The sequence below is a fragment of the Mustelus asterias genome, unplaced genomic scaffold (genome assembly GCF_964213995.1).
Source record: "Mustelus asterias unplaced genomic scaffold, sMusAst1.hap1.1 HAP1_SCAFFOLD_95, whole genome shotgun sequence".
NCBI classification, from domain to species: Eukaryota; Metazoa; Chordata; class Chondrichthyes; order Carcharhiniformes; family Triakidae; genus Mustelus; species Mustelus asterias.
In genome coordinates, this window is record NW_027590143.1 from 41090 (window position 1) to 69088 (window position 27999).

At 44.3% G+C, this 27999-nt stretch overlaps 2 protein-coding genes across 2 annotated transcripts in view; one reads left to right on the top strand and one right to left on the bottom strand.

The window, feature by feature from the left end:
* LOC144484194 (uncharacterized) overlaps positions 1–18128 on the top strand; it is a 28438-nt gene extending 10310 nt beyond the window's left edge. The window contains exon 3 of the mRNA XM_078202730.1: positions 17042–18128. Coding sequence (XP_078058856.1) covers positions 17042–18128 — 1087 coding nt within the window. The remainder of the gene's footprint in view (positions 1–17041) is intronic.
* LOC144484204 (uncharacterized) overlaps positions 1–27999 on the bottom strand; it is a 64486-nt gene that overhangs the window by 18568 nt on the left and 17919 nt on the right. The gene's annotated exons all lie outside the window — the stretch shown is intronic.

The window sequence follows — 27999 nt, forward strand, 5'->3', positions numbered from 1 at the left end:
GTTATAGAGGTTTAGAACATGGAAACAGGCCCTTCGGCCCAACTTGTCCATGCTGCTCAGGTTTTACCACTAAGCTAGTCCCAAAAGGGGTGGCACAGTTGTTAGCACTGTTCCTTCACAGCTCCAGGGACCTGGGTTCAATTCCCGGCTTGGGTCACTGTCTGTGTGGAGTTTGCACATTCTCCTCGTGTCTGCGTGGGTTTCCTCCGGGTGCTCCGGTTTCCTCCCACAGTCCAAAGATGTGCGGGTTCGGTTGATTGGCCATGCTAAAAATTGCCCTTAGTGTCCTGAGATGCGTAGGTTAGAAGGATTAGTGGGTAAATATGTAGGGATATGGGGGTAGGGCCTGGGTGGGATTGTGGTCGGTGCAGACTCGATGGGCCGAATGGCCTCTTTCTGTACTGTAGGGTTTCTATGTTTCTAGGTTAATTGCCCGTATTTTGCCCATATCCCTCTGTACCCATCTTACCCATGTAACTGTCTAAATGTTTTTGAAAAGACAGTATTGTACCCGCCTCTACTACTGCCTCTGGCAACTCGTTCCAGAAACTCACCACCATCTGAGTGAAAAACTGCCCCTCTGGACCCTTTTGTATCTCTCCCCTCTCACTTTAAACCTAAAACTAAGAACAAGGAATGTATCGATAAAATGATTAGAGAACAGAGCCAACGTTTTGAGTCTGGATGACACTTCATATGAGCTGTTATGAAGGGTCATCCAGTATCAAAACATTAGCTATATTCTCTCTCCACAGATGCCGTCAGACCCGCTGAGATTTTCCAGCATTTTCTGTTTTTGTTTCAGATTCCAGCATCCGCAGTATTTTACTCTTCTGATAAAATGATTAGTTCTGATTGGAATCCCCACGACCCTCCCGCAAGACAGGGGGAGTGATGGCAAAGGGAGAAAAAGGATAAGGATGATAAAGTCTGGGTTCTGATTCTCGGTGCCCATGTAGTTTTAACAAAACGAGTGAACCAGTTTATAAAGAACAGAAGTTACCCATCGCTAACAAAAACTGATCAAATTAAAATAATTAGGTTGAGGAAGAGAACAAAAGAATTAATAGATGAAGTTTAAAATCAACTTTGTTTTGCTGTTAGGGAAGTTTTTTAAAATTATGTAAAGTGATGTAACTGTGTACCAAGTGTTTTCTGTTCACTCCCCGCTTTAGGTCCTGTAGAAAAGTTAACCCTTTCAGCAGACAGTTGATTTTGTCATAGAGTCATAGAGGTTTACAGCATGGAAACAGGCCCTTTGGCCCAACTTGTCCATGCCGCCCCTTTTTTAACCCCTAAGTTAGTCCCAATTGCCCGCGTTTGGCCCATATCCCTCTATACCCATCTTACCCATGTAATGGTCCAAACACTTTTTAAGATTGAACCCACCTCTACTATTATTGCTAGCACAAGGGGACATAGCTTTAAATTGAGGGGTGAGAGTTCTTTACTAGAGAGTAGTAAGGGCGTGGAATGCCCTGCCTGCAGCAGTCGTGGACTCGTCAACATTAAGAGCATTCAAATGGTTATTGGATAAACATATGGATGATATTGGAATAGTGTAGATTAGAGGGGCTTTAGATTGGTTCCACTGGTCGGCACAACATCGAGGGCCAAAGGGCCTGTACTGCGCTGTAATGTTTTATGTTCTATTACCTCTGGCAGCTTTTTCCAGACACTCATCACCCTCTGTTAGAAAGAAATGCCCCTCTGGACCCTTTTGTATCTCTCCCCTCTCTTAAACCTATGCTCTCTAGTTTTAGACTCCCCTACCTTTGGGAAAAGATGTTGACTATGTAGCTGATCTATGCTTCTCATTATTTTATAAACCTCTATAAGGTCATCCCTAAGCCTCCTACACTCCAGGGAAAAATGTCTCAGTCTATCCAGCCTCTCCTTATAACTCAAACCATCAAGTCCTGGTAGCATCCTTGTAAATCATTTCTGCACTCTTTCTAGTTTAATAATATCCTTTCTATAATAGGGTGACCAGAACTGTACACAGTATTCCACATGTGGTCTTCCCAATGTCTTGTACAACTTCAACAAGACATTCCAACTCCTGTATTCAATGTTCTGACCGATGAAACCAAGCATGCCGAATGCCTTCTTCACCACTCTGTCCACCTGTGACTCCACTTTCAAGGAGTTATGAACCTGTACCCCTCGATCTCTTTGTTCTTTAACTCTCCCCAACGCCCAACCATTAACCTGCCCAGGTTCGATCGACCAAAATGCATCACCTCGCATTTATCTAAATTAAACTCCATCTGCCATTCGTCAGCCCATTGGCCCAATTGATCAAGATCCTGTTGCAATCCTAGATAACCTTCTTCACTGTCCACTATGCCACCAATCTTGGTGCCATCTGAAAAGTTACGATCCATGCCTCCTACATTGTCATCCAAATCATTCTTATAAATGTCAAATAACAGTGGACCCAGCAGCGATCCCTGAGGCACCCCGCTGGTCACAGGCCTCCAGTTTGAAAAAAACCTTCGACAACCACCCTCTGTCTTCTGTCATCAAGACAATTTTGTATCCATTTGGCTACCTCACCTGGATCCCATGAGATTTAACCTTATGCAACAACCTACCATGTGGTACCTTGTCAAAGGTCTTGCTAAAGTCCATGTAGACAACATCAACTGCACTGCCCTCATCTACCTTCTTGGTTACCCCTTCAAAAAACTCAACCAAATTTGTGAGACATGATTTTCCACTCACAAAGCCATGCTGACCGTCCCTCATCAGTCCTTGTGTCTCTAAATGCCTGTAGATCCTGTCTCTCAAAGTACCTTCTGACAACTTACCCACTACAGATGTGAGGCTCACCGGCCTGTAGTTCCCAGGCTTTTCCCTGCAGCCCTTTTTAAACAAAGGCACAACATTTGCCACCATCCAATCTTCAGGCACCTCACCTGTGACTATCGATGATTCAAATATCTCTGCTAGGGGACTCGCAATTTCCCCCCCTAGCCTCCCACAGTGTCCTGGGATACACTTCATCAGGTCCCAGGGATTTATCTACCTTGATGTGCTTTAAGACTTCCAGCACCTCCTTCTCTGTGATAAGTACATTCCTCAAGACATCACTATTTTTTTCCCCAAGTTCCTTAACATCCATCCCTTTCTGACCAGTGAATACTGATGAGAAATATTCATTTAGGATCTCACCCATCTCTTGTGGATCCGCACATAGATGACCTTGTTGATCCTTAAGAGGTCCTACTCTCTCCCTAGTTACTCTTTTGCCCTTTATGTATTTGTAGAACCTCTTTGGATTCTCCTTTGCCTTATCTGCCAAAACAATCTCGTGTCTTCTTTTTGCCCTCCTGATTTCTCTCTTAACTCTACTCCTACACCCCCTAAACTCTTCAAGGGATACACTTGATCCCAGCTGCCTATGCATGTCATGTGCCTCCTTCTTCTTCTTGACCAGAGCCTCAATATCCCAAGTCATTCAAGGTTCCCTACTTCTCCCAGCCTTGCCCTTCACTCTAAGAGGAATGTGCTTACCCTGAACCCTGGTTAAAACACTTTTGAAAGCCTCCCACTTACCAGACGTCCCTTTGCCTTCCCACAGTTAACTGTCGAAAGTTCCTGCCTGATACCATCAACATTGGCCTTGCCTTAATTTAGAATTTTTACTTTTGGGCCAGACCAATCATTTTCCATAGCTATCTTAAAACTAATGGAATTATGGTCACTGGTCCCAAAGTGATCCCTCACTAACACTTCTATCACCTGCCCTTCCTTATTTCCCAAGAGGAGATCAAGTTTTGCCCCTCTCTAGTTGGGCCATCCACATACTGAATGAGAAATTCCTACTGAATACACTCAACAAATTTCTCTCCATCCAACCCTCTCATACTATGGCTGTCCCAGTCAATGTTGGAAAGTTAAAATCTCCGACTATTACCACCCTATTTTTCTTGGAGCTATCTGTAATCTCCTTACATATTTGCTCCTCAATTTCCCGCTGGCTATTTGGGGGCCTATAGTACAACCCTATCAAAGTGATTTCCCCCTTCTTATATCGACTCAGTGGGCGAACCCTCGGATATATCCCCTCTCAGTACTGCCGTGATGTTTTCCTGAATCAAAAGTGCAACTCCCCCTCTTTTCTTTTCTCCTGTTCTGTCTTTCCTCTGGCATCTTGTTTTTAAATTGTTTTTAAATCGCCCGGAAACTCGTGTCTATTTTAGTTTCTAATTGTGGATTTATTGGAGCCAATTAAATGTGGAAATTTTAAGCGTAGCCTGGAAGAATTTGGAATAACTGAGAATTTTATTGTGTTGTCACCTCAACCCAAGATAAAGAACAAAGAGTTTGCAAATGGTAACGTTTGGGATTTTAAATCAACAAAGACTAGATGTTGCCTGTAAAGTCAGGCTTTGGAAGTTGGCTTAAAAAAGGTTAAGTTATAATGAAGGATCTTGTATCTTATTTTAATCAAGGAGTTGTGAGCTTGTAGTGCTCTGTCACTTTAAGAAGCTATAGCTGCGAGAGAGAATGCTGAGGATTCATTGTTTGAAATTTACGAGCTGTGAGAATCTGTGTGTTTTGTTTGTTTTATGTGGATGTTTGTCGATGTGTTTTATCATTGTTTTGGGCTACATTTGTTAAGGTTTATCTTTCTGGGGAATTAACCTTACCATGAGTCTTTAATTAAAGGCATTTTTGGAAGTTTAAAAACAGAATTACAAGAATGCTTAAGTAATTAATTTTGGTTATTGTTGTTGTAAAGCACATGCTAAGTTTCTCTGTTTGTGTGTGGATGATATTTGTGGATTGAACGCTTCAGGCTTTGAGTTTTTCTGTCTGTGATTTAAATCAAACATTTAAAAAAGGAAGTGTAATTCATAAAATGTTTTTTTTCAAAAGTTATGAACTTGGAGCCATATTTACTGGACAGAGACATCTTTCCAGGATATTTCTCTAAACATGCAGGAATTTTAATCCGGATAAAACTCACATGTGAGAATGAGAGTTTTAATTTATAATGGTTATTTAAAATTTGGTACATATGAAACGACTCTGACCAATCCTGTGTTGGATTGATCTTGGGTTAAACTTCCTGTCAGGTCCAAAGATTTATTCCTGACACAATTAACACAATGAAAAGGAAAATTCTGGAATTGGATACCGAAGAACAGAGTTTAAAAAGAGAGATTATTAAATAGAAATGATTCCCAGACCGTGTGGTCATTAGATTAAAACAAAGGAAGAGTGCTGACATCCATTTGAGAACTTTTAATCCACCCCTTTTCAAACTGAGTCTATGTACAAAGAAAACCCCAAGGATGGTAGATAAGGGGGTCTGGAAAACATCATGATGGGGGCACCTATCTGTCCATGAGATGATCACAAAGCCCCATGATGCCCAGATACTAATTTGATTGCACCTATATGTAATGTATGTAATCTATCACCATTCTGATTGGATTATGTCCAGCCGGGATGGGCTGAGTAACTGGATAAGAATTGATGATATTCTTTGTTGGGTGGAGTTACACATGGTCAGCCCCTGTGGCTTCTCCCCGCTGGCCCAGCTCAATAAACTGTTTGTCGATTGAATCAGGTTTGAGTGTTGAATGATTCTTCTGAGTTCATTCCCCCCAACACACTGGGTACATTACCACTTCATCCTCGGGAGTGGCCTGAAAGGCCGTGGTCCAGACTACATGTGGCCCTTGGGGGGCCTTTCATGAATCACATGTTTTTGCTTGTTGTAGATGCACATTCAAAATGCTTGGAAGCACAGATCATGAGTAATATTACAGGGCAATTAGGACTAGCTTAGTGGTAAAAACTGGGCGGCATGGACAAGTTGGGCCGAAGGGCCTGTTTCCATGCTGTAAACCTCTATGACTCTAACTACCTTTTTTGTGGCCTGAAGTTCCCACAATTGGAAAGCAGCCAGATTAGTTAAATAGACAGCCTTAATTGTGAGACAATTAAATAATAAATGATTCATTGATACATATGTTATAAAGGCTGGAAATATAAATTTGAACACAAGTTTATAACTTTTAGAATTATAAACACATTAAGAATGGTTAAAATGCTGTGGGAATTATCAGATGTTCCCTTCCCATGCTGACAGAATAAAAAAAGATGAAAGGACTTGTTAACCTTGACTGGAGGGAATGAATCGGCTCCTGTTCAAGATGTCTCAACATCGAATGACTGATGTGAACCAATTATCGGTCGACCCAATTATCAGGCTACCCCAAGCTAAGAGATATCGTTTGAGAGAAAGATATGTCTTAAAATTAAGACAATGTGTGCAATTAGCTAAAAACCAAATCAATTTCATTATTGACAAGTTATGGCTAATTCCTAACAATTTGATGAGGATGGCTTTCTACATTTTTAAAGTATAAAAAAGGGATTCGAGAAACCAATTTGGTAAAAGTTTTTTAAAGTTAACTTTTTTTATAGTTTGTTTATTAGTGTCACGCATAGGCTTACATTAACATTGCAATGAAGTTACTCTGAAAATCCCCCAGTCGCCACACTCTGGCACCTGTTTGGGTAAACTGAGGGAGAATTTAGCATGGCCAATGTACCCAACCAGCACGTCTTTCGGACTGTGGGAGGAAACCGGAGCACCCGGAGGAAACCTGCACAGACACGGGGAGAATGGGCGAACTCCGCACAGCCAGTGACCCAAGCCGGGACTCGAACCCTCTGCTGTGAGGCAGCAGTGCCTCACAATGTGCCCTGCAGAGAGACGTTGGGAGCTGTTAGTTTTACCAGTTATCCACGTTTCCAGAGCCATCACTTCATGTCCTGGTTTGAGAAGGATGGAGAAGTTAAAGTTCAGCTTTCCTCCTTTTGCTGTAGATCCATACTTTGCTTTTTTATCTTTCTGACTTGTTACATTTTTAATGGTTCATAAACTTTCTGAATTCACCGTTTAAAATATCCTTTCTTGCCATGTGGTTAAGTCACTGGAACCTGGTGTGATTTACGATGAGGGAAGTTATTGTAAACAAGAGAACCCCCATAAATCTTAGTTCAAATAAATCAAAGTTCTTATAAATGGAATGTTATCCTTTATTCTGAGAGAAATTGAACATAGAAGTAAAGATGTTATGCTCCAGTTGTGCAGGGCGTTGCTGAGATTGCACCTTGAACACAGGGTACAATTTTGTCTCCTATTAAACAAAGGACATAAATGCATTGGAAGCAGTTCAGAGGAGGTTCACAAGATTGATTCCCAATCCAGTAGTGTGAAACATTAACACTGTTTCTCTCTCCACAGATGCTGCAAGACGTGTTGTGTTTTTCCAGCTCTTTCTGTATTTATTTTAGATCTACCTGTAGTGGTAGGAAAAACACTATTTACTATCCAGGATAAAATAAATGTCCTTTCAGTGGAAATGTGCTCTCCCAGGCTCAAAGAGCATCAGAGAACGAGAAGCAAAGTCATGAGACCGGCCAGTCCAACAGGAGGAAACCCTCCGACCCTCCCACTTCACCAACTGTCAGAATGAACATGGTTCAGTCCTGGATGTGATTAACAGCAGCAAGAACAGCAGAATCCAACCCCTGTCATCATTTGTGAACTCACTGGTGTTCCCGCAGGCTGGATGACTGAGTGAATCCTTTCCCACACACACAGCAGGTGAACGGTCTCTCCCCAGTGTGAACTCGCTGGTGTTCCCGCAGGCTGGATGACTGAGTGAATCCCTTCCCACACACACAGCAGGTGAACGGTCTCTCCCCAGTGTGAACTCCCTGGTGTTCCCGTAGGTGGGATGACGTTCTAAATCTCTTTGTGCAGTGAGAGCAGCTGAACGGTCTCTCCTCAGTGTGAATGCACTGGTGGATCATCACATCCCGAGAACTTTTGAAACCACTTTCACAATCCGAGCATTTAAAGGGTGTCTCATTGATGTGAGTGAGATTGTGGTTCTGCAGGCTGGATGAATGAGTGAATTCCTTCCCACACACAGAGCAGGGGAACGGTCTCTCCCTGGTGTGAACTCACGGTGTGATCACACGGGTTGGATTCTGCTGTTATTGTTCCTGCTCTCAGTTACATCCAGGATTGCATTTTGTTCATTCTCACAGTTGGTCAATGGGGAGGGTTTCTTTCTGCTGGACTGGCTGGTCTCACAAAGTTTGCCTCCAGTGGGCTGATGCTCTTTGAGACTTGTTGTGAATACCTGGTTTCAGATTTCACAAGGATCACAGAGTGAGAGGGAGTGAGGAAGGTAAGAGATCTTTAGTCAGCATTTCTGTCTAAAACCCCTCAAATACCCATCCAATTTCCTTTGTAATTGTTTATTGTCTCCACTTCCTCCACCCTCGTAGGCAGCGAGTTCCAGGTCATTACCATTCACAGCATCAAAATATTCTTCCTCCCATCCCCTCCTGCATCTCTGACCCAAAACCATAAATCTCTGACCCCTCATCCTTGGCCCATCAGCTAATGGGAACAGCTTTTCTTTGTCCACCTTATCTAAACCTGTCAGAATCTTGTCCACCTCTATCAAATCTCCCCTCAACCTCCTTTGCTCCAAGGGGAACAACCCCAGACTGACATTGACAATAAAGAACAAACTAACAGAATATGTTAATACCTGAAATCAAATGGGAATGTTTAATTTATGTTTTAAAGATATTGTGAATATATTGTCCTGGACAATAAAGGAATTGGAATAACTCACCTTGGGAGTGGTTGAATGGAATATATCAATCTGGTATCCACCTACAGTCTAGTGAAAGGCTGGAATGTGTAGCTGGGATGAATAAGTTGATCACTTTCTCTGGGAGATATTTACATATTTGTCCACATTAAAAAATCCACATTTGAAAGCCCAGCCACTACATGAAATAGTAGGGGGAGATAAGAAAGACAGACACTCACTTTGATCTTTTCATCAGCACATCTGAGAGTTAAGAATGTGTGACATGATTTTGGGATACCGGAGTGAGTGTACAGATGTGATTTGTTACATGTGAAAAATAACAAGCCTAAATTCATGGTGAGATGGAGTGAAGAGCGGGTCCCAAACACACACAGCTACTTGAGACACAGCAGGAGATGAAATGGTTCATGTGGCCAGGGGATTGTGACAACATTGTGACATCATCAAGGCACTGACACACACTCCAGAGAAACTGAGTTCAAAACAATCAGGGTCCAATTAAACACACTGCACAGGGACACAAAGTGAGTGAAATTACAGTAAAATGGATAATCTATTCATCGAGAAGGAAAGGAGCTGGTGCAGAATGTAGTGTTACAGTCAGAGCGAGGGTGCAGAGAAAGATCAACTGAATGCGAGGTAGGTCCATTCAAAAGTCTGATGGCAGCAGGGAGGAAGCTGCTCTTGAGTCAGTTGGTACATGTCCTGATTTTTGTGTCTTTTTCCTGACAGAAGAAGGTGGAAGAGAGAATGTCTGGGGTGGGTGGGGTCCTTAATTATGCTGGCTGCTTTGTGGGGGCAGCGGGAAGTGTAGACATAGTCAATGGATGGGAGGCCAGTTTGCGTGATGGATTGGGTTTTGTTCATGACTTTGGAGTTTATTGCGGTCTTGGGCAGAGCAGGAGCCATACCAAGCTGTGATACAACCAGAGAGAATGCTTTCTATGGTGAATCTGTAGAAGTTGGTGAGAGTCATAGCTGATGTGCCAAATTTCCTTAGTGTTCTGAGAGAGGCGTTGGTGGGCTTAACTATAGTGTCGGCATGGCGGGACCAGGACAGGTTGTTGGTGATTGGGACACCGAAAAACATGAAGCTCTCGACCATTTCTGTATCGTCCCTATTGAAGTAGACAGTGGCATGTTCTCCTTTACGCTTCCTGAAACCGATGTCAGTCTCCTTCATTTAGTTGGTATTGAGGGAGAGATTATTGCCGCCGCACCAGTTCACCAGATTCTCTATCTCATTCCTGTCTCCGTCTCATCAGTTCCTGAGAGCTTTTGAAGCCGCACCCACATTCGGAGAATTTAAAGGATCTCTGCAGAGTGTGAGTGATGTTCTGTCTGTGCAGTCTGGATAACCGAGTAAATCCTTTCACACTCACACAGCAGGTGAATGGTCTCTCCCCGGTGTGAACGCACTGGTGTATCCGCAGTGTGGATGACCTTTTAAATCTCTTTGTGCAGTGAGAGCAGCTGAACGGTCTCTCCTCAGTGTGAACTCGCTGGTGAATCAACAGTTCATGAGAGCTTTCAAAACCAGTCCCACAGTCAGTGCATTGAAAGGGTCTCTCCTGGGTGTGAGTGCTTTTGCGCTTCAGCAGGCTGGACAACTGAGTGAATCCTTTCCCACACACACAGCAGGGGAATGGTTTCTCCCCAGTGTGAACTCGCTGGTGTTTCCGCAGATTGGATGAACTTTTAAATCTCTTTGTGCAGTGAGAGCAGCTGAAGGGTCTCTCCTCAGTGTGAATGCGCTGGTGGATCATCAGATCCGCAGCACTTTTGAAGCCACGCCCACAGTCAGAGCATTTAAAAGGTCTCTCATTGCTGTGAGTGACTTTGTGTGTTGTCAGACCAGATGACTGAGTGAATCCCTTCCCACACACAGAGCAAGTGAATGGCCTCTTCCCAGTGTGAACTCGCTGGTGTACCCGCAGGTTGGATGAGATTTTGAACCTCTTTGAGCAGTGAGAGCAGCTGAACGGTCTCTCCTCGGTGTGAATGCGCTGGTGGATATTCAGATCCGCAGCACTTTTGAAGCCGCTCCCACAGTCAGAGCATTTAAAGGATCTCTCATTGCTGTGAGTGACTTTGTGATTCTGTAAGTGGGATGACTGAGTGAATCCCTTCCCACACACACAGCAGGTGAATGGTCTCTCCCCAGTGTGAACTCGCTGGTGTGTCTGCAGGTGGGATGACCGATTGAATCCCTTCCCACACACAGAGCAGGTGAACAGTCCCTCTGCAGTGTGAAAACGTTTGTGGGACATCAGTTCACCAGAGCTTTTGAAGCCTCGCCCACAGTCAGAGCATTTAAAGGATCTCTCCTGGGAGTGAGTGACTTTGTGTTTCAGCAGGCTGGATAACTGACTGAATCCCTTCCCACACACACAGCAGGTGAATGGTCTCTCCCCGGTGTGAACTCGCTGGTGTTGCCGCAGGTTGGATGATGTTCTGAATGTCTTTGTGCAGTGAGAGCAGCTGAACGGTCTCTCCTCAGTGTGAATGCGCTCGTGGTCTCTCAGATCTGCAGCACGTTTGAAGTCGCTTCCACAGTCAGAGCATTTAAAGGGTCTCTCATTGCTGTGAGTGACTTTGTGTCTGAGCAGGTGGGATAACTGAATGTATCCCTTCCCACACACAGAGCAGGTGAATGGCCTCTCCCCGGTGTGACTGCGTCGATGGATTTCCAGGTCACAGGGGGCTCTGTATCTCTTCCCACAGTCCCCACATTTCCACCGTTTCTCCATGGTGCGGGTGTCCTTGTCACTCTCCAGGTTAAACAGTCAGTTAAATCTCACACAGAACACGGGTAGTCTCGCCGCGCTGTGAATGTCACCGGTTAAAGCTCTTTCCACACTCAGTGCACTGGAACACTCTCACTCAGGTGTGTGTGTGTCAGTGCTTTTCCAGTCACACTGATGTTTAAAGTCTTCTAAAGCAGGCAGAGCAGAGAAACATTTCTCCTTCGAGATTCAAAGGTCGATGATATTGAGGTCCCGATGAATTGAGTGACTCTGTCAGATGTTAACGTGACGTTTGTTTCAAAATTTCATTCTGTAAATCCTCACCTTCTGATAACCTGTAAATGAGTTTGAAAAAGTCATCAGTGTCAGTACAGGATAGAAATTCAGAACAGACAATTCAAGTTCCTATGGAACATTCTTTCCTCTCTCATTCCCCAAAAGCTGTAAATCTCCATCCCACACACTCTCCCTCCATTCTCACTCTGCTGTATCTAATATTCACCCTCCCAATTCTCCTGAAGGTGCTGATTGAGGCTGATTGACAGATTCATGCTCACTGCTTCCTTCCTGGACACAGTAAGAAGTCTCACAACACCAGGTTAAAGTCCAACAGGTTTATTTGGTAGCAAAAGCCACTAGCTTTCGGAGTGCTGCCCCTTCATCAGGTGACTGGGTGTTCAGTTCACAAACAGGGCATATAAAGACACAAACTCAATTTACAAAATAATGTTTGGAATGTGAGTCTTTACAGGTAATCAAGTCTTAAAGGTACAGACAAAGTGAGCAGAGAGAGGGTTAAGCACAGGTTGAAGAGATGTGTATTGTCTCCAGCCAGGACAGTTAGTGAGATTTTGCAAGCCCAGGCAAGTCGTGGGGTTACAGACAGTGTGACATGAATCCAAGATCCCGGTTGAGGCCGTCCTCATGTGTGCGGAACTTGGCTATCAGTCTCTGCTTAGCGACTCTGCGCTGTCGTGTGTCGTGAAGGCCTCCATGCAGAATGCCAGCCTAACAGAAATATCACTATATTCCTCAACTAAAAATGTTTTAAATGGATTGTTTCAGTGAGTGAAGATACAGGGGGTTGTGACTGATGATGATATTGAACTTGCTGCCAACGTGGGTGATCATAGAGTTCTACAGCATGGAAAGAGGCCCTTCGGCCCATCATGTTTGTGCCGGCCATCAAGCACCATTCTATTCTCATCCCTTTCCACACTTGGTGCGTAACCTTGTATGCTATGGAATTTCAAGAGCTTATCTAAATTCTTCTTAAATGTTGTGAAGGTTCCCACCTCTACCACCCTTTCAGGCAGTGAGTTCCAGATTCCCACCACCCTCTGGGTGAAAACATTTTCCCTCACATCTCCTGTAAACCTCCTGCCCCTGAGCTTTAATCCAGGCCCCTGGTTATTGACCCCTCGACTGAAGAGAAAAGTTCCTTCCTATCCCCCTATCTTTGCCCCTCAGAATTTTATACACCTCAATGAGGTCCCCTTCATCCTTCTCTGCTCCAAGAAAAACAATGCCAGCTTATCCAGTCTCTCTTGATAACTGAAACACTCCAGCCCAGCCAACACCCTGGGGAGGTTCCTCTGCACCCTCTCCAGTGCAATTACATCCTTCTTATAGTGTGGCGACCAGAACTGCACACAGTACTCCAGCTGTGGCCTCACAAGCATTTTATACAGCTCCATCATAACCTCCCTGCTCTTATATTCAATGCCTCGGTAATAAAGGCAAGTATCCCATGTGCCTTCTGAACCACATTGTGTCCCTGTCCTGCTGTCTTCAGGGATCTATGACATGCACACCAAGGTCCCTCTGAACTTCTGTACTTCCTCGGATCTGACCATTTATTGTGCATTACCTTGTTAGTCTTCCCAAAATGCATTACCTCAAACTTTTCAGGTCTGAATTCATTTTGCCACTGTTCTGCCCATCGAATTAAAGTTTTAAAGTTCATTTATTAGTGTCACAAGTAGGCTAACATGAACACTGCAATGAAGTCACTGTGAAAATCTGTTCGGATACACTGAGGGAGAATTTAGCATGGCCAATGCACCTAACCTAAAGCACGTCTTTTGGATTGTGGGAGGAAACCGGAGAATCCAGAGGAAACCAAGCAGACACGGGAAGAAAGAGAGAGAGTGACACAAACCGGGAATCAAACCCAGGTCTCTGGTTGTGTGATGCAGCAGTGCCACCGTGCCGCCTCGTCGATATCAAACACAGGTCTCTGGTTGTGTGATGCAGCAGTGCTGCCCCGCCGATATCATCCTGTAATCTAAGGCTTTGCTCTTTGATATTTACCACATCACCAATTTTGTCCCATCTGTAAACCTACTGATCATACCTCCTACATTCACATCCAGATCATTAACTTACACTAAAAACAAGGGACCCAGCGCTAATCGTGCGGAACACCACTGGACACAGACAGCTCATCAGAAAAACAGCATTCGACCATCCCCCTCTGACTCCTGCCACTTTTGGATCCAGTTTAGCAAATTACCCTGGATCCCATGGGACCTTCTTCATCAGCCTCCCATGCGGGACCTTGTCAAAAGCCTTACTGAAGTTCATGTAGACTACATCAACTGCACTCCCCTCATCTACACACCTCCTCGAAAAGTTCAACCAAATTTGTAAGACATGATCTTCCTTTGCCAAAATCATGCTGACTATCCTTGATTAATCCTTACTCCCCAAGTGGAAAGTAATCTCTCCCTCAGAATTTTTTGCAATACTTTCCCTATTGCTGAAGTTGGACTCACTGGCCTGTAGTTTGCTGTTTTTTCCCCGACTTCCCTTCTTGACTAATGGTACCATATCAGCTGTCCTCCATTCCCCTGGCACCTCTCCTGTTGTGGAGATGCCGGCATTGGACTGGGGTAAACACAGTAAGGAGTCTAACAACACCAGGTTAAAGTCAGAGATCTCCCACTCACCCGACGAAGGAGGAGCGCTCCGAAAGCTAGTGGCGTTTGCTACCAAATAAACCTGCAGGACTTTAACCTGGTGTTAGACTCCTTACTGTACCTCTCCTGTGGCCAGAGAAGATTTGAAAATTATTGTCAGAGTCGCTGCAATCTCCTCCCTTGCCTCCCACAGCAGCCTAGGATATATCTCATCTGGAGCTGGGGATTTATACAATTTTAGGCCCCGTTGAAACTGTTAATACCTCCCTCTCAATGTTAAGTTGTTGAAGCCTCTCTCTGCTTTCTATATGACTCACCTGATGAAGGTGCAGCGCTCCAAAAGCTCATGATTCCAAATAAACCTGTTGGACTTTACCCTGGTGTTGTGAGACTTCTTACTGTGCTTTCTATACCAACATCACCCTCCCCCATAGTGAATACAGATGCAAAGTATTCATTTAAAACCTCACCAATGTCTCCCAGCTCCTCATACAAATTACCACATTGCTCCCTAATGGACCCTATTCTTTCCCTGGTCACCTCCTACCCTTCACATGATGAAAGAACACCTTTGGATTTCCTCCCAGATGTTGCACAGAGAAGGAGGTTTTGGTCTGAAGCTCATCGGCCAACTTCCGTATTCACACAATGCAGGACATGTGATTGGCTGGAGGACCAGAGTTCTTCCGGTCCTCCCCTCTTCCCATTGGTCAACACGTCAGCATGCCGGTAAGGGGATGGGCTTCACCGCACATGCGCAGCGTCCCCTCTCCCTTGGACATGCGCAATCCCGGGCCGGGGGGGGAAGGGGGACGGGGAGATCACCGAGCGGCTTCTCGCTCTGGCCGGAGCCATCAGCCGGTTGCCTGGAAACCTTGGCTCGAGGAGGTGTAGGGGGAGGGGGAACAATGGGTGGGGGCGGGGCTCCCGTGTCCGCGCGGCGGAGATCCCACCCCCTGACCGTCACGCTAAGGTAATGGCCAATGGGAAGAGTTGGAGGATCGGAACGACGCTGGTCTTCCAGCCAATCAGAGCGCGGGCTTTGTGTTAATAAAGATTGAGCTTCAGACAGACTGAAACTTCCTCCTGTCGGCAACATCTGTGAGTAAAACACTTTCTCTTCTCCCCCTTTCCATTTCTTTTCTCATTCTGGGGGAAATTGGGGACTTGCAGCAACTGAAGGGAAAGGAAGTGAATCCAGGGAGGCTGCAGACTCTAGACAGGTTGGCCCAGGTCTCTCTCTCTCTCTTAAAGACATTGACATCCTTTGCTCCCTCAGCTTGAGACATTTATTTGTCTGGCTAAAAGGATGGTCTCTTTCCTAATGTTCACAATTAAAGGGTTTGTTTCCCAGGAGATGGCTGACATTACGAAGGAGCAGCGCTCCGAAAGCTTGTGTGGCTTTTGCTGCCAAATAAACCTGTTGGACTTTAACCTGGTGTTGTGAGACTTCTTACTGACATTTAAGAGGACAGTAAATTAATATAGGATAGAGACATGTCGAGTGTTGTTATATGATATAGATTAGATATATTATTTATGACTCTGAAATAATATACATTTATTATTATTTATAGTCTTGTACTATAGAAACGTAGCTACGTTATATATTTCCAGTCATCTCCTCAGGCAATTGTTATTCTTGAATTTCCTTTCCACAGGGATCATTGCAGGCTAAGAATCATTAAATATCTTCCAGGATGAGTTAGACTGATTTTTGACTGACAAGACTGTCAAGGCTTATGGGGAACATATGGGGAAATGGAGAGAAAGCTAAGATGACGAGGGATTTCCTCATTCAAGTATGTGGTGAAGCTTTGGAATTCTCTACCCTGGCGGCCTGTGGAGCCTCAGTCATCAAGAATTTTCAGGAGAGAGAGAGAGAGAGAGCGATTGGTTTCTAGATATTGAAGAAATCAAGGGAGATGGGTTTAGTGATGGGAGAATGATGCTGAGGTAGATGAGCCAATGATCTCACGGACTGGTTTAAAAGGCTCGATAGACCAATTGGCCAATCGCAGTTCCAATTTGTTATTATTTCTGTGCTGGACAGGAAGTAGTGAGCATGGATCTGCCAATCAACTTCAATCAGCACCTTCAGGAGAATTGGGAGGGTGAATATTAGATACAGCAGAGTGAGAATGGAGGGAGAGTGTGTGGGATGGAGATTTAGAGCTTTTGGGGAATGAGAGAGGAAAGAATGTTCCATAGAAACTAGAACTGTCTGTTCTGAATTTCTATCCTGTACTGACAGTGATGACGTTTGCAAACTTGTTTTACAGGATATTGAAAGAGGAATCACATGCAGAAATCTCAATCGTCACATCTAGATCTGACAGAGTCATATTCCTTGGGACCTGAATATCATCAGCTTTTGAATCCAGAAGGACAAATGATTGTCTGGTCTGTCGATTTGAAAGGATTTTAAATGTCAGTTTGACTGGAAAAGGACCAACACACTGCCACAATCAAATGAGAGTGTTCAAGTGCATTGACTAAAGAGCTGAATACAGATCGCACCATTAACAGTGGGGAGAGACTGCACTCGTGTTGTGTGTGTGTTAACGAGGCTTCAACTGATTGTCCACCAAAGAGAGAGGCAAGGACACTGCACCATGGAGAAACCATGGAAATGTGGGGACTGTGGGAAGAGATACAGATACCCATCAGAACTGGAAGTTCATTGGCGCAGTCACACTGGAGAGAGGCCATTCACCTGCTCTCAATGTGGCAAGGGATTCAGTGAAATATCCCACCTGCGGACACACCAGCGAGTTCACACTGGGGAGAGGCCGTTCGCCTGCTCTCAGTGTGGGAAGGGATTCAGTCAGTTATCCGAGCAGCGGACACACCAGCGAGTTCACACTGGGGACAGACCATTCACCTGCTCACAGTGTGGGAAGGGATTCACTCATTCATCCAACCTGTGGAAGCACCAGCGAGTTCACACTGGGGAGAGGCCGTTCACCTGCTCTCACTGTGGGAAGGGATTCAGTGATTCATCCAACCTGCGGGCACACCAGGGAGTTCACACTGGGGAGAGGCCGTTCACCTGCTCTCAGTGTGGGAAGGGATTCAGTGAATCTTCCCGCATGAGGAGACACCAGGGAGTTCACACTGGGGAGAGGCCGTTCACCTGCTCTCAGTGTGGCAAGGGATTCAATGAAACATCCCACCTGCGGAGACACCAGCGAGTTCACACTGGGGAGAGGCCGTTCACTTGCTCTCAGTGTGGGAAGGGATTCACTCAATTATCCCACCTGCAGACACACCAGCGAGTTCACACTGGGGAGAAGCCGTTCACCTGCTCTCAGTGTGGGAAGGGATTCAGTCAGTTGTCCAGCCTGCAGACACACCAGCGAGTTCACACTGGGGATAGGCCATTCACCTGCTCCCAGTGTGGGAAGGAATTCACTAATTTATCCAGCCTGCAGATACACCAGCGAGTTCACACTGGGGAGAGACCATTCACCTGCTCTCAGTGTGCGAAGGGATTCAGTCAGTTATCCAACCTGCGGAAACACCAGCGGGTTCACACTGGAGAGAGACCATTCACTTGCTCTCAGTGTGGGAAGGGATTCAGTCAGTTATCCACCCTGCAGACACACCAGCGAGTTCACACTGGGGAGAGACCATTCACCTGCTCTCAGTGTGGGAAGGGATTCACTCATTCATCCAACCTGCGGAAGCACCAGCGAGTTCACACTGGGGAGAGACCATTCACCTGCTCTCAGTGTGCGAAGGGATTCAGAGTTTCATCCCAGCTGCTGAGACACCAACAAGTTCATGAGTGATTCCAGGGTTGGATTCTGCTGTTATTGTTTCTGCTCTCAATTACATCCAGGACTGCATTTTGTTCATTCTCACAGTTGGTCAATGGGGAGGGTCGGAGGGTTTCTTTCTGCTGGACTGGCCGGTCTCACGACTTTGCCTCCAGTGGGCTGATGCTCTTTGAGTCTTGTTGCAAATACATGGTTTCAAATTTCACAAGGATCACAGAGTGACAGGGTGTTAGGAAGTTCAGAGATAATTGGTAAGGATTTCTGTTTGGAACCTCCCCAAATGCCCATCCAATTTCCTTTGTAATTGTTTATTGTCTCCACTTCCTCCACCCTCGTAGGCAGCAAGTTCCAGGTCATTACCATTCACTGCATCAAAATATTCTTCCTTACATCCCCCCCTGTATCTCTGATTCAAAACTTTAAATCTGTGCCCTCTTGTCCTTGTCCCATCAGCTAATGGGAACAGCTTTTCTTTGTCCACTTTATCTAAACCTATCAGAATCTTGTCAGGAATGTGTAGCTGGAAATCCCTCCCTAACAGCACTGTGGGTGTACTTACACCTCAGGCATTGTAGCAGTTCAGGAAGGCAGTGTTGGGGTTGACCATGGCCGAGGCAGCTACATACAGCCACATATTCTGTTATAATTGAAGGACTGCTGATTGAATGTGAGGCATTATGGGACTGGACTATCTTGACCACATTCCTGTGACTGCTCAGTTTCTGCCATCACGGACCATTAAAGCTGCTTAGCAGGGCCCCAACAGAGGACCTGGTGAGAATATTTACTCAGAATGAGTTAGAATTAAACTGGGGAATTAAACTGGGGCGGCACGGTGGTACAGTGGTTAGCACTGCTGGCTCACAGCGCCAGGGACCCGGGTTCGATTCCTGGCTTGGGTCACTGTCTGTGTGGAGTCTGCACATTCTCCCCGTGTCCCAGTTTCCTCCGGGTGCCCCGGTTTCCTCCCAAAGTCCAAAGATGTGCGGGTTAGGTGGATTGGCCATGCTAAATTGCTCCTTAGTCTCAGGGGGACTAGCTAGGGTAAATGCATGGGGGATAGGGCCTGGGCGTGATTGTAGTCGGTGCAGTCTCGATGGGCCAAATGGCCTCATTCTGCACTGTAGGATTCTATGAATCTATGAATAACCAGCTGATATTCCGCGGCTGAGATATCCGAATCTGTAAAAAGGGGGTCTGATCAATCAACAAACGGTGGTAAGTAGATTAAGAAACGTTCTCAGGCATTGCTTAAATTATTTTATCATAGATTTGTGATAAGTACTGTGAGGGACTTGTGACCGATAGTCGGTGAAGTGACGGTACACTCCAAGTAGCACTGGACTGAAAAGTGGACCTCTAAGAGTGGATTCTAATCGTTATAATCTTACCCAAGCATGGCCAGTGAAAAATTCAGAGCTCGAGTAGGGACCGGACAGATTTCTTACCTGTCTTTTGGAAACTAAGAACAAGAAACCTATCGATAAAATGATTTGAGAATAGAGCCAACATTTTTAGTCTGGATGACACTTCATAGGAGCTCTCATGAAGGGTCATCCAGACTTGAAACGTTGGCTCTATTCTCTCCCTACAGATACTGTCAGATCTGCTGGGATTTTCCAGCATTTTCTGTTTTTGTTTTACTTTTATAATAAATGATTTGGTCTGATTGGAATCCCCACGATCCTCCTGCAAGACAGAGAGAAAGTGGTGGCAAAAGGAGAAAAAGGATATGGATGATAGAGTCTGGGTTCTCATTCTCCGAGCCCATGTAGAATTAACAGAATGAGTGAACCAGTTTATAAAGAACAGAAATTACCCATCCCTAACAAAAAACTGATCAAATTAAAATAGGTTGAGGAATATAACAAAAAAATTAATAGATGAAGTTTAAAATCAAGTTTCTTTTGTTGTTAGAGAGGGGAATTTTCACAGTAACTTCATTGCAGTGTTAATGTAAGCTTACTTGAGACTAATTATAAACTTTAAGTTTTTTAAAGTTATTTTGTTAGAAGGGTTCAGGATACCTTGAGATTAAAAACTAATAAAGGCTATTGAAACAGGGTGGACTGACTTAGACTAATGTAGAATAAGGACCACAACGTGCCTTATTTATATTATACAAAGGTACTGTCTGCATAGAGACACATATAACCACTGGTATCGAATTTAAACATGTATTTCAGATTTAAATATGGACTTTTTGTACTAAAATGTATACCTTGGCCAAACTGCAGACTGACCTAAAGCATAATGGGATAAAAGCTGAGTGAGACAGGCCACATTCTGTCAGAACAGTGAAGCCACAGAGCACAGTTTTTATCAGTATGAGTTATAAGGGATGGCTCAGCAGACAGTGGAAAGGAACTTTTGAACCCTATAAGCTATGTAATAGAAGTTGCTGAGAGTCAGTTAGGAAGCAACCTTTGAACCCTATGGACCTACGTAAGTGAAAGTTGCAAAGTAACAGTGGGCAGGAACTTTCAGATTCTACAGACCACTGAATTCCCATTCTTCCAGAAGATAGGATGTTATTGGCCAAGGTAAATATTGTGCACGAACATGATTGGAGCATCCAGTTAGGATGACAGAGTGGGCGGGTGAAATGAACTTTCAAAATAGTATAACTACACGGCCAATGTATTGTAACTTTAGAAAGGAGTTGGACTGCCCAGCTGCCTTTCTCCCAGCGTGTGTTGGTCAATAAAGAATGTCTTTAACCAGTATACTGTCTTTTGCAAATCTTTGTATTAACTGGGTTCAGCTCAATACTTCGCCCCCATCATATGTAAAGTGAAGTAATTGTGGGCCAAGTTTTTTCTGCTCACTCCCGACCCCTTTAGGTTCTGTAGAAAAGTTAACCCTTTCAGCAGACAGTCCATTTGTTTGTAAATCACCTGGAAACTCATGTGTCTATTTTAGTTTTTGATTGAGGATTTATGGGAACCAGTTAAATGTGGAAATTTTATGTGGAGCCTGGAGGAATTTGGAAGAACTGTGAGGATTTTATCGTGTTGTCACCACAACCCCAGATAAAGAACAAAGATTTTGCAGCTGGCAACATGTTTGGGATTTTAAATCAACAAAGACTAGATGTTTCCTATAAAATCAGGCTTTGGAAGTTGGCTAAAAAAAGTTTAAGTTATAATGAAGGGGAATTAAGGATCTTGTATCTTATTTTAATCAAGGAGTTGTGAGCTTAGACCATAAGACATAGGAGCAAAATTAGGCCACTCGGCCCATCGAGTCTTCTCCGCGATTCAATCATGGCTGATATTTTTCTCATCCCCATTCTCCTGCCTTTTCCCCATAACCCCTGATCCCCTCATTAATCAAGAACCTATCTATCTCTGTCTTACAGACACTCAATGAACTGACCTTCACAGCCTTCTGCGGCAAAGAGTTCCACAGATTCAACACTCTCTGGCTGAAGAAATTCTTCCTCATCTCTGTTTTAAAGGATCATCCCTTTAGCCTGAGGTTGTGCCCTCGAGTTCTAGTTTTTCCTACTAAGTTTCAATAAGATCCCCACTCATCCTTCTAAACTCCAATGAGTACAGACCCAGAGTCCTCAACCATTCTTCATACGACAAGCTCTTCATTCCAGAAATCATTCTTGTGAACCTCCTCCAGACCCTTTCCAAGACCAGCATATCCTTCCTTAGATGTGGGGCTCAAAACTGCTCACAATACAATGGGGTCTGACCAGAGCCTTATACAGTCTCAGAAGTACATCGCTGCTGTTGTATTCTAGCCCTCTTGACATGAATGCTAACATTGCATTTACCTTCCTAACTGCCAACTAAACCTGCCTTAAGAGAATCTTGAACAATGACTCCCAAGTCCCTTTGTGCTTCTGATTTCTGAAGCATTTCCCCATTTAGGAAATAGTCGATGCCTCCATTCCTCCTACCCAAGTGCATAATCTCACACTTTTCCACATTGTATTCCATCTGCCACTTCTTTGCCCACTCTCCTAGCCCATCAAAGTCCTTCTGCAGCCCCCCTGCTCCCTCAATACTACCTGTACTTCCACATATCTTTGTATCATCTGCAAACTTAGCAACAGTGTCTTCAGTTCCATCTTCCAAATCATTAATGTATATTGCGAAACGTTTGTGGTGCTCTGTCGCTTTAAGAAGCTATCGCTGCGAGAGAGAATGCTGAGGATTCATTGTTTGAAATTTACGAGCTGTGAGAACCTGTGTGTTTCATTTGTTTTATGTGGATGTTTGTAGATGTGTTTTATTATTGTTTTGGGCTACATTTGTTAAGGTTTATCTTTCTGGGGAATTAACCTTACCTTGAGTCTTTAATTAAAGGCATTTCTGGAAGTTTAGAAACAGAACCACAAGAACGCTTCAGGAATTAATTTCAGTTATTGTTGTAAAGCACATGCTAAGTTTCTCTGCTTGTGTATGGATGATATTTGTGGGTTGAATGCTTCAAGCTTTCAGGTTTTCTGTCTGTGATTTAAATCAAACAGATTTAAATAAAGGACGTGTAATTAATAAAGCTTTTTTTCACAAAAGTTGTGAACCTGGAGCCACATTTACTGGCCAGAGACATGATTCCAGGATACTTTGCTAAACTTGTGGGAATTTTAATTCGGATTCAAACTCACACATGTGAGTATGAGAGAGTTTTAATTGTAATGGTGATTTAAAATTTGGGACATGTGAAATGATTCTGACCATTCCTGTGTTCATTGAATCATAGAGTCCCTCCAGTACAGAAGGGACCATTCGGACCATCGAGTCTGCACCATCTCTCTAACAGAGCACCTTACCCAGGCCCTTTCCCCTGCCCTATCCCTGTAATCTCACACATTTACCATGGCTAACCTATCTAACCCACACAGCTTGGGATACTAAGAGGGAATTCAACATTGCAAATCCACTGAATCTGGGCATCTTTGGTCTGTGGGTGGAAACTGGAGCACCCGGAGTAAGCCCACGCAGACACAGGGAGAACATGCAAATTCCAAACAGACACTCACCCAAGGCTGGAATTAAATGCCTGACGCTGTGAGGTAGCAGTGCTAACCACTGTGCCACCATGTCACCCGATAGTTGAGGCCAAAACATTGTCTGATTTCAAGAAGATATGAGATACACTCTTGGGGCTAAAGGGATCAAGGGATATGGAAGGAAGGGGCGAATCAGGAAATTGAATTCAATGATCAGCCATGATCAAGATGAATGGTGGAACAGGCTCAAGGGGCCGAATGGCCTACTCCTGCTTCTAGTTTCTATGTTTCTCTCCACTGTGCCAGCGTTCCATCCAGTGACACAGTGGTTAGCACTGCTGCCTCAAAAAAGCAAATACAACAATGGCTTTGGCATCTGCTACAATGTGACTGACAGTTTGACAATGGAGTCAAGGGCATCAGGAGCAAAAGATACCCTGGGAGGTGGAGAAGAATGTGACGGAGATTACGAGCGGGTCCTTGATAGGTTTTCTAAAGAGATTCAGAAAGGAAATAGTGAGTTGGAAAAAGTCCAGAATAAATTAATTTACAGTTACATTGGAAACCTGTTGCCTCACAGCTGAGTACAAAATATAAAGAGTTGAGGGAACTGGTGGATAAGCTGCAGAATGGAGCTGATTGCTGGCAGGAGAGCACGTCTGACCTGGACAATCAGTTACATTGGGAACAGGGGGCAGATGATAGGGTGAGTGGAGCTCAGAAAAATCTCAGAGTTTGGCCAAACTTTGGAACAAGATATTGATTTACAGTCAGAAAATATCAGATCAAGTGAAGAGTTAGAAGATGCCATGGGGACTTTGAGGAAGTGAATTCAGCCACAAAGTGACACCTCCCTGAAGCAGACCACTCCCCGTGTTTAGCTAAAATCAAACAACCTGAGACACAAATCAGTCACCAGTGAGAAGATGTAGTTGTTTTCTCCAAAACCAAGGCCACTGAAAGCACTCCTCCCTCTCCTCTGCCTCTCCTGTGTGATAAGGGAATGCAGGTGTGTGAGGTTAGCCATGACTTCTGCACCATCATGATCCACAACCCTTACTCCAAGTTGGTTTGCCCAGTTGAAGGAATTCTTAAAGCAGCGTGTTTTTTGCAAGTATCATAGATTCGAAGACTTAGTTTGGAAAGGGAGTAGCAATTAATATAATTTGAAATGCCGTGTGTTTCTGTTTGAAATAAACTCAGACTGTACTAAAATGTGAAAGGAATGTATTTGGGTTTGAAATTAAGTTGTTCAAGGTTAGAATTGTGAAGGCCAATTTGCTCCCAAAACACAAAGATAAGGCTGCAGTTTGGCAGCAAACCAGTTCCAACTTTCCAAAACATTTGAGTTAAAATTGTTGAGATTCGGTTAACAACATATTTCACAAAGTATTTCTTTCAACTTCGATTAAGTAGCAAATATTGGAAATTGGCATTTACAAAAAAGACAGACAAAAGAGATGAAATTTGAGCAAAATTGAAGAAAATGACATGAGAGAAGTTTTTTAAACTATGTAAGTTGATGCAATTGCCAAGTTTCCTCTGCCCACTCCCCGCCTCTCTCGGTTCCACAGAGAAGTTAACCCTTTCAGCAGACAGTTGATTTTTATAAATCTCCAAACAGCCTTTGTTTTTTAATGTAACCTATGATTGGACATATTAACTCACTGGGATCTTGGCCAGAGCCAGATGGATTGTTTTTTTAAACAGGTGATGACGGTTTCACTCACAAACAATCCGAGTGAAGGCCGCAGTTTTGAGAATTAAAGCAGAGAATAAAAGACTTTACCTTTCAGAAAGCCAACAAGCCTGCTTTTGATATTGGAATTGATAAATATCTGACATGAGTTGCTATTTCAAGCATTTAAAATGGAAATTACCTGGTGTTTAAGGGAAAGAACAAAATTGATAATGCCTGGAATCAAACAGAAATGTTCGGTTTCTGTTAAAAGATATTATGAGAATACTTAATGATTTATTTGACACCAAAGATTCTCCAGAACTCCTGAAAGTGTAGTTTAAAGCAATCCATACATTTGGGTGTTTATGAAGATTTGAGTGAAAGGGAAATCTAGATGAGATGAATGAGGTGACAGTTTTCTCTTGGAGATATTTGTTTCTTTGTCTATGAACTATTTGAGAGAACTGAATTTGATAATCTGGCCACCATCTGACACATTGGGACTCTACAGGGGGAAATAAGCAAAGACATTGAGATGAAGAACCCCTTTGACTCTGACTTTTGACTTTCTTCTGAAGATTCTGACAGAATTATTTAATGGTGCTTCTTTTGTAAGAAAGTGGAATCCAGGATGATGAAACTGATTGGTAAAAAACACAGCACAATCCCAAAAGACCTGATAAACCTTCCACAAATGTAAAACAATGATTTGTTGGAGAGGGAAAAGAGATGCCAACAAGCATGACAAAAGTACACTGTCTGGTTAAAAATAAAATGAGAGGCAACGTTTAACAGGAAGGGACATGTGTGAAGATGGCTTATGAGCGTGAGACTCCAACAGAGGGTTAAAGAAGGAGTTGGAACACCGATGTGAGATTGCAGAGGTGGTTTGTAAATTGTGAAGGAACTGACATCCGACAGTACACAGTGGAACTGCACTGAAGAATAAAGGGTGGCATGGTGGCACAGTGGTTAGCACTGCTGCCTCACAGCGCCAAGGACTCGGGTTCAATTCTGGCCTTGGGTGACTGTCTGTGTGGAGTTTGCACATTTTCCCCATGTCTATGTGGGTTTCGTCCGGGTGCTCCAGTTTCTTCCCTCAGTCCAAGATTGGCAGGTTAGGTTGATTGGCCATAGTAAATTGTCCCTTCATGTCAGCGGAACGAGCAGGGTAAATAAGTGGTGTTATGGGGATAGGGCCTGATGGGATTGTGGTCTGGGGAAATGCTTAGGAAATCAGAAGCACAAAGGGACTTGTAAGTTCTGGTTCAGGACTCTCTGAAGGTTAACATGCAGGTTCAGTTGACAGTTTGGAAGGCAAATGCAATGTTAGCATTCATGTCGAGAGGGCGAGAATACAAGAGCAGGGATGTACTTCTGAGGCTGTCTAAGGCTCTGGTCAGACCCCATTTGGAGTATTGTGAGCAGTTTTGGGCCCCTTATCTAAGGAAGGATGTGCTGGCCTTGGAAGGGGTCCAGAGGAGGTTCACAAGAATGATCCCTGGAATGAAGAGCTTGTCGTATGAGGAACGGTTGAGGACTCTGGGTCTGTACTCATTGGAGTTTGGAAGGATGAGGGGGGGGGGATCTAATTGAAACTTACAGAATACTGAGAGGCCTGGAGAGAGTGGATGTGGAGAGGATGTTTCCACTAGTGGGAGAGTGTAGAACTCGAGGGCACAACTTCAGAGTGAAGGGATGATCCTTTAAAACAGATGAGGAGGAATTTCTTCAGCCAGAGTGGTGAATCTTTGGAAGGAGAGCTGTGAGGACCAGGTCATTGAGTGTCTTTAAGAGAGAGATAGGCAGGTTCTTGATTAATAGCTGGATCAAGGGTTACGGGGAGAAGACAGGAGAATGGGGACAAGAATCAGATCAGCCATGATTGAATGGCAGAGCAGATTCGACGGGTCAAATGGCCTAATTCTGCTCCTATATCTTATGGTCTTATGATTACATTAGAACGGTCTGGGTATTCTGTATCTGAGACCATCAATATAATTTCTCCCATTGATCACTGGTTTTTAATAAAGTTTTACCTTTATACTGTGACATTGGTTTCCGGAGTATAATTGCCACCTTGTCGGAGAAACCACTAACAAATGGTGTGGAAGGGGTTCTGGGTTAATTAGCAGAATGACAGGCAGAGTCTGAGGTTTAGCAACAGCTGGGGAGGAAAGAGTTACAGGGATTCCCTGTACTGCCAGGGGTGGTGGTGGAGGCAGATACAATAGGGGCTTTTAGATAAGCACATGAATTTGTGAGGAATAGAGGAATATGGACCAAGGGCAGGCAGAAAGGAATAGTTTAATTTGGCATCATGTTCGACACAACATGGTGGGCTGAAGGGTCTGTTCCTGTGCTGTACTGTTCTACGTTCTATTTGTGATCTCCATTTAGAAAAAGGAAACAGAGGCACTGGAGAAGGGGCAAGAAAGATTCACAAGAATAATCCCAGAACTGTAATCACTTGTGAACTCACTGGTGTTTCACCACGTTTGCTGACTGAGTGAATCACAGTCAGAGCAGGTGACCAGCCTCTGCCCAGTGTGAACTCACTGAAGTACCCGTGGGTTGGATGACTCAGTGAATCCCTTCCCACACTGAGAACAGCTCCCCAGTGTGAACTCGCTGGTGTTTCAGCAGTGCTGAAGATATTCTAAACCTCTTTGAACAGTGAGAGCAGCTGAACGGTCTCTCCTCAGTGTGAATGCGCTGTTGGGACATCAGCTCTCCAGAGCTTTTGAAGCCACTTCCACAGTCAGAGCATTTGAAAGGCCTCAGATTGGTGTGAGTGACTTTGTGTCTGAGCAAGCTGGATGACTGAGTGAATCCCTTCCCACACAAAGAGCAGGTGAATGGTCTCTCCCCGGTGTGAACTCGCTGGTGGGACACCAGTTCTCCAGAGCTTTTGAATCTGCTCCCACAGTCAGAGCATTTAAAGGGTCTCTCATTGGTGTGAGTGAGATTATGACTCAGCAGGTGGGATAACTGAGTAAATCCCTTCCCACAGTCAGAACAGGTGAATGGTCTCTCCCCAGTGTGAACTCGCTGATGTCTCTGCAGCTTGGATGAGCTTTTAAACCTCTTTCTGCAGTGAGAGCAGCTGAACGGTCTCTCCTCAGTGTGACACCTGGTGGGACACTGGTTCTCCAGAGGTTTTGAAGCCAATGCTACAGTCAGAGCATTTAAAGGATCCCTCAGTGGTGTGAGTGAGATTGTGGCTCTGCAGG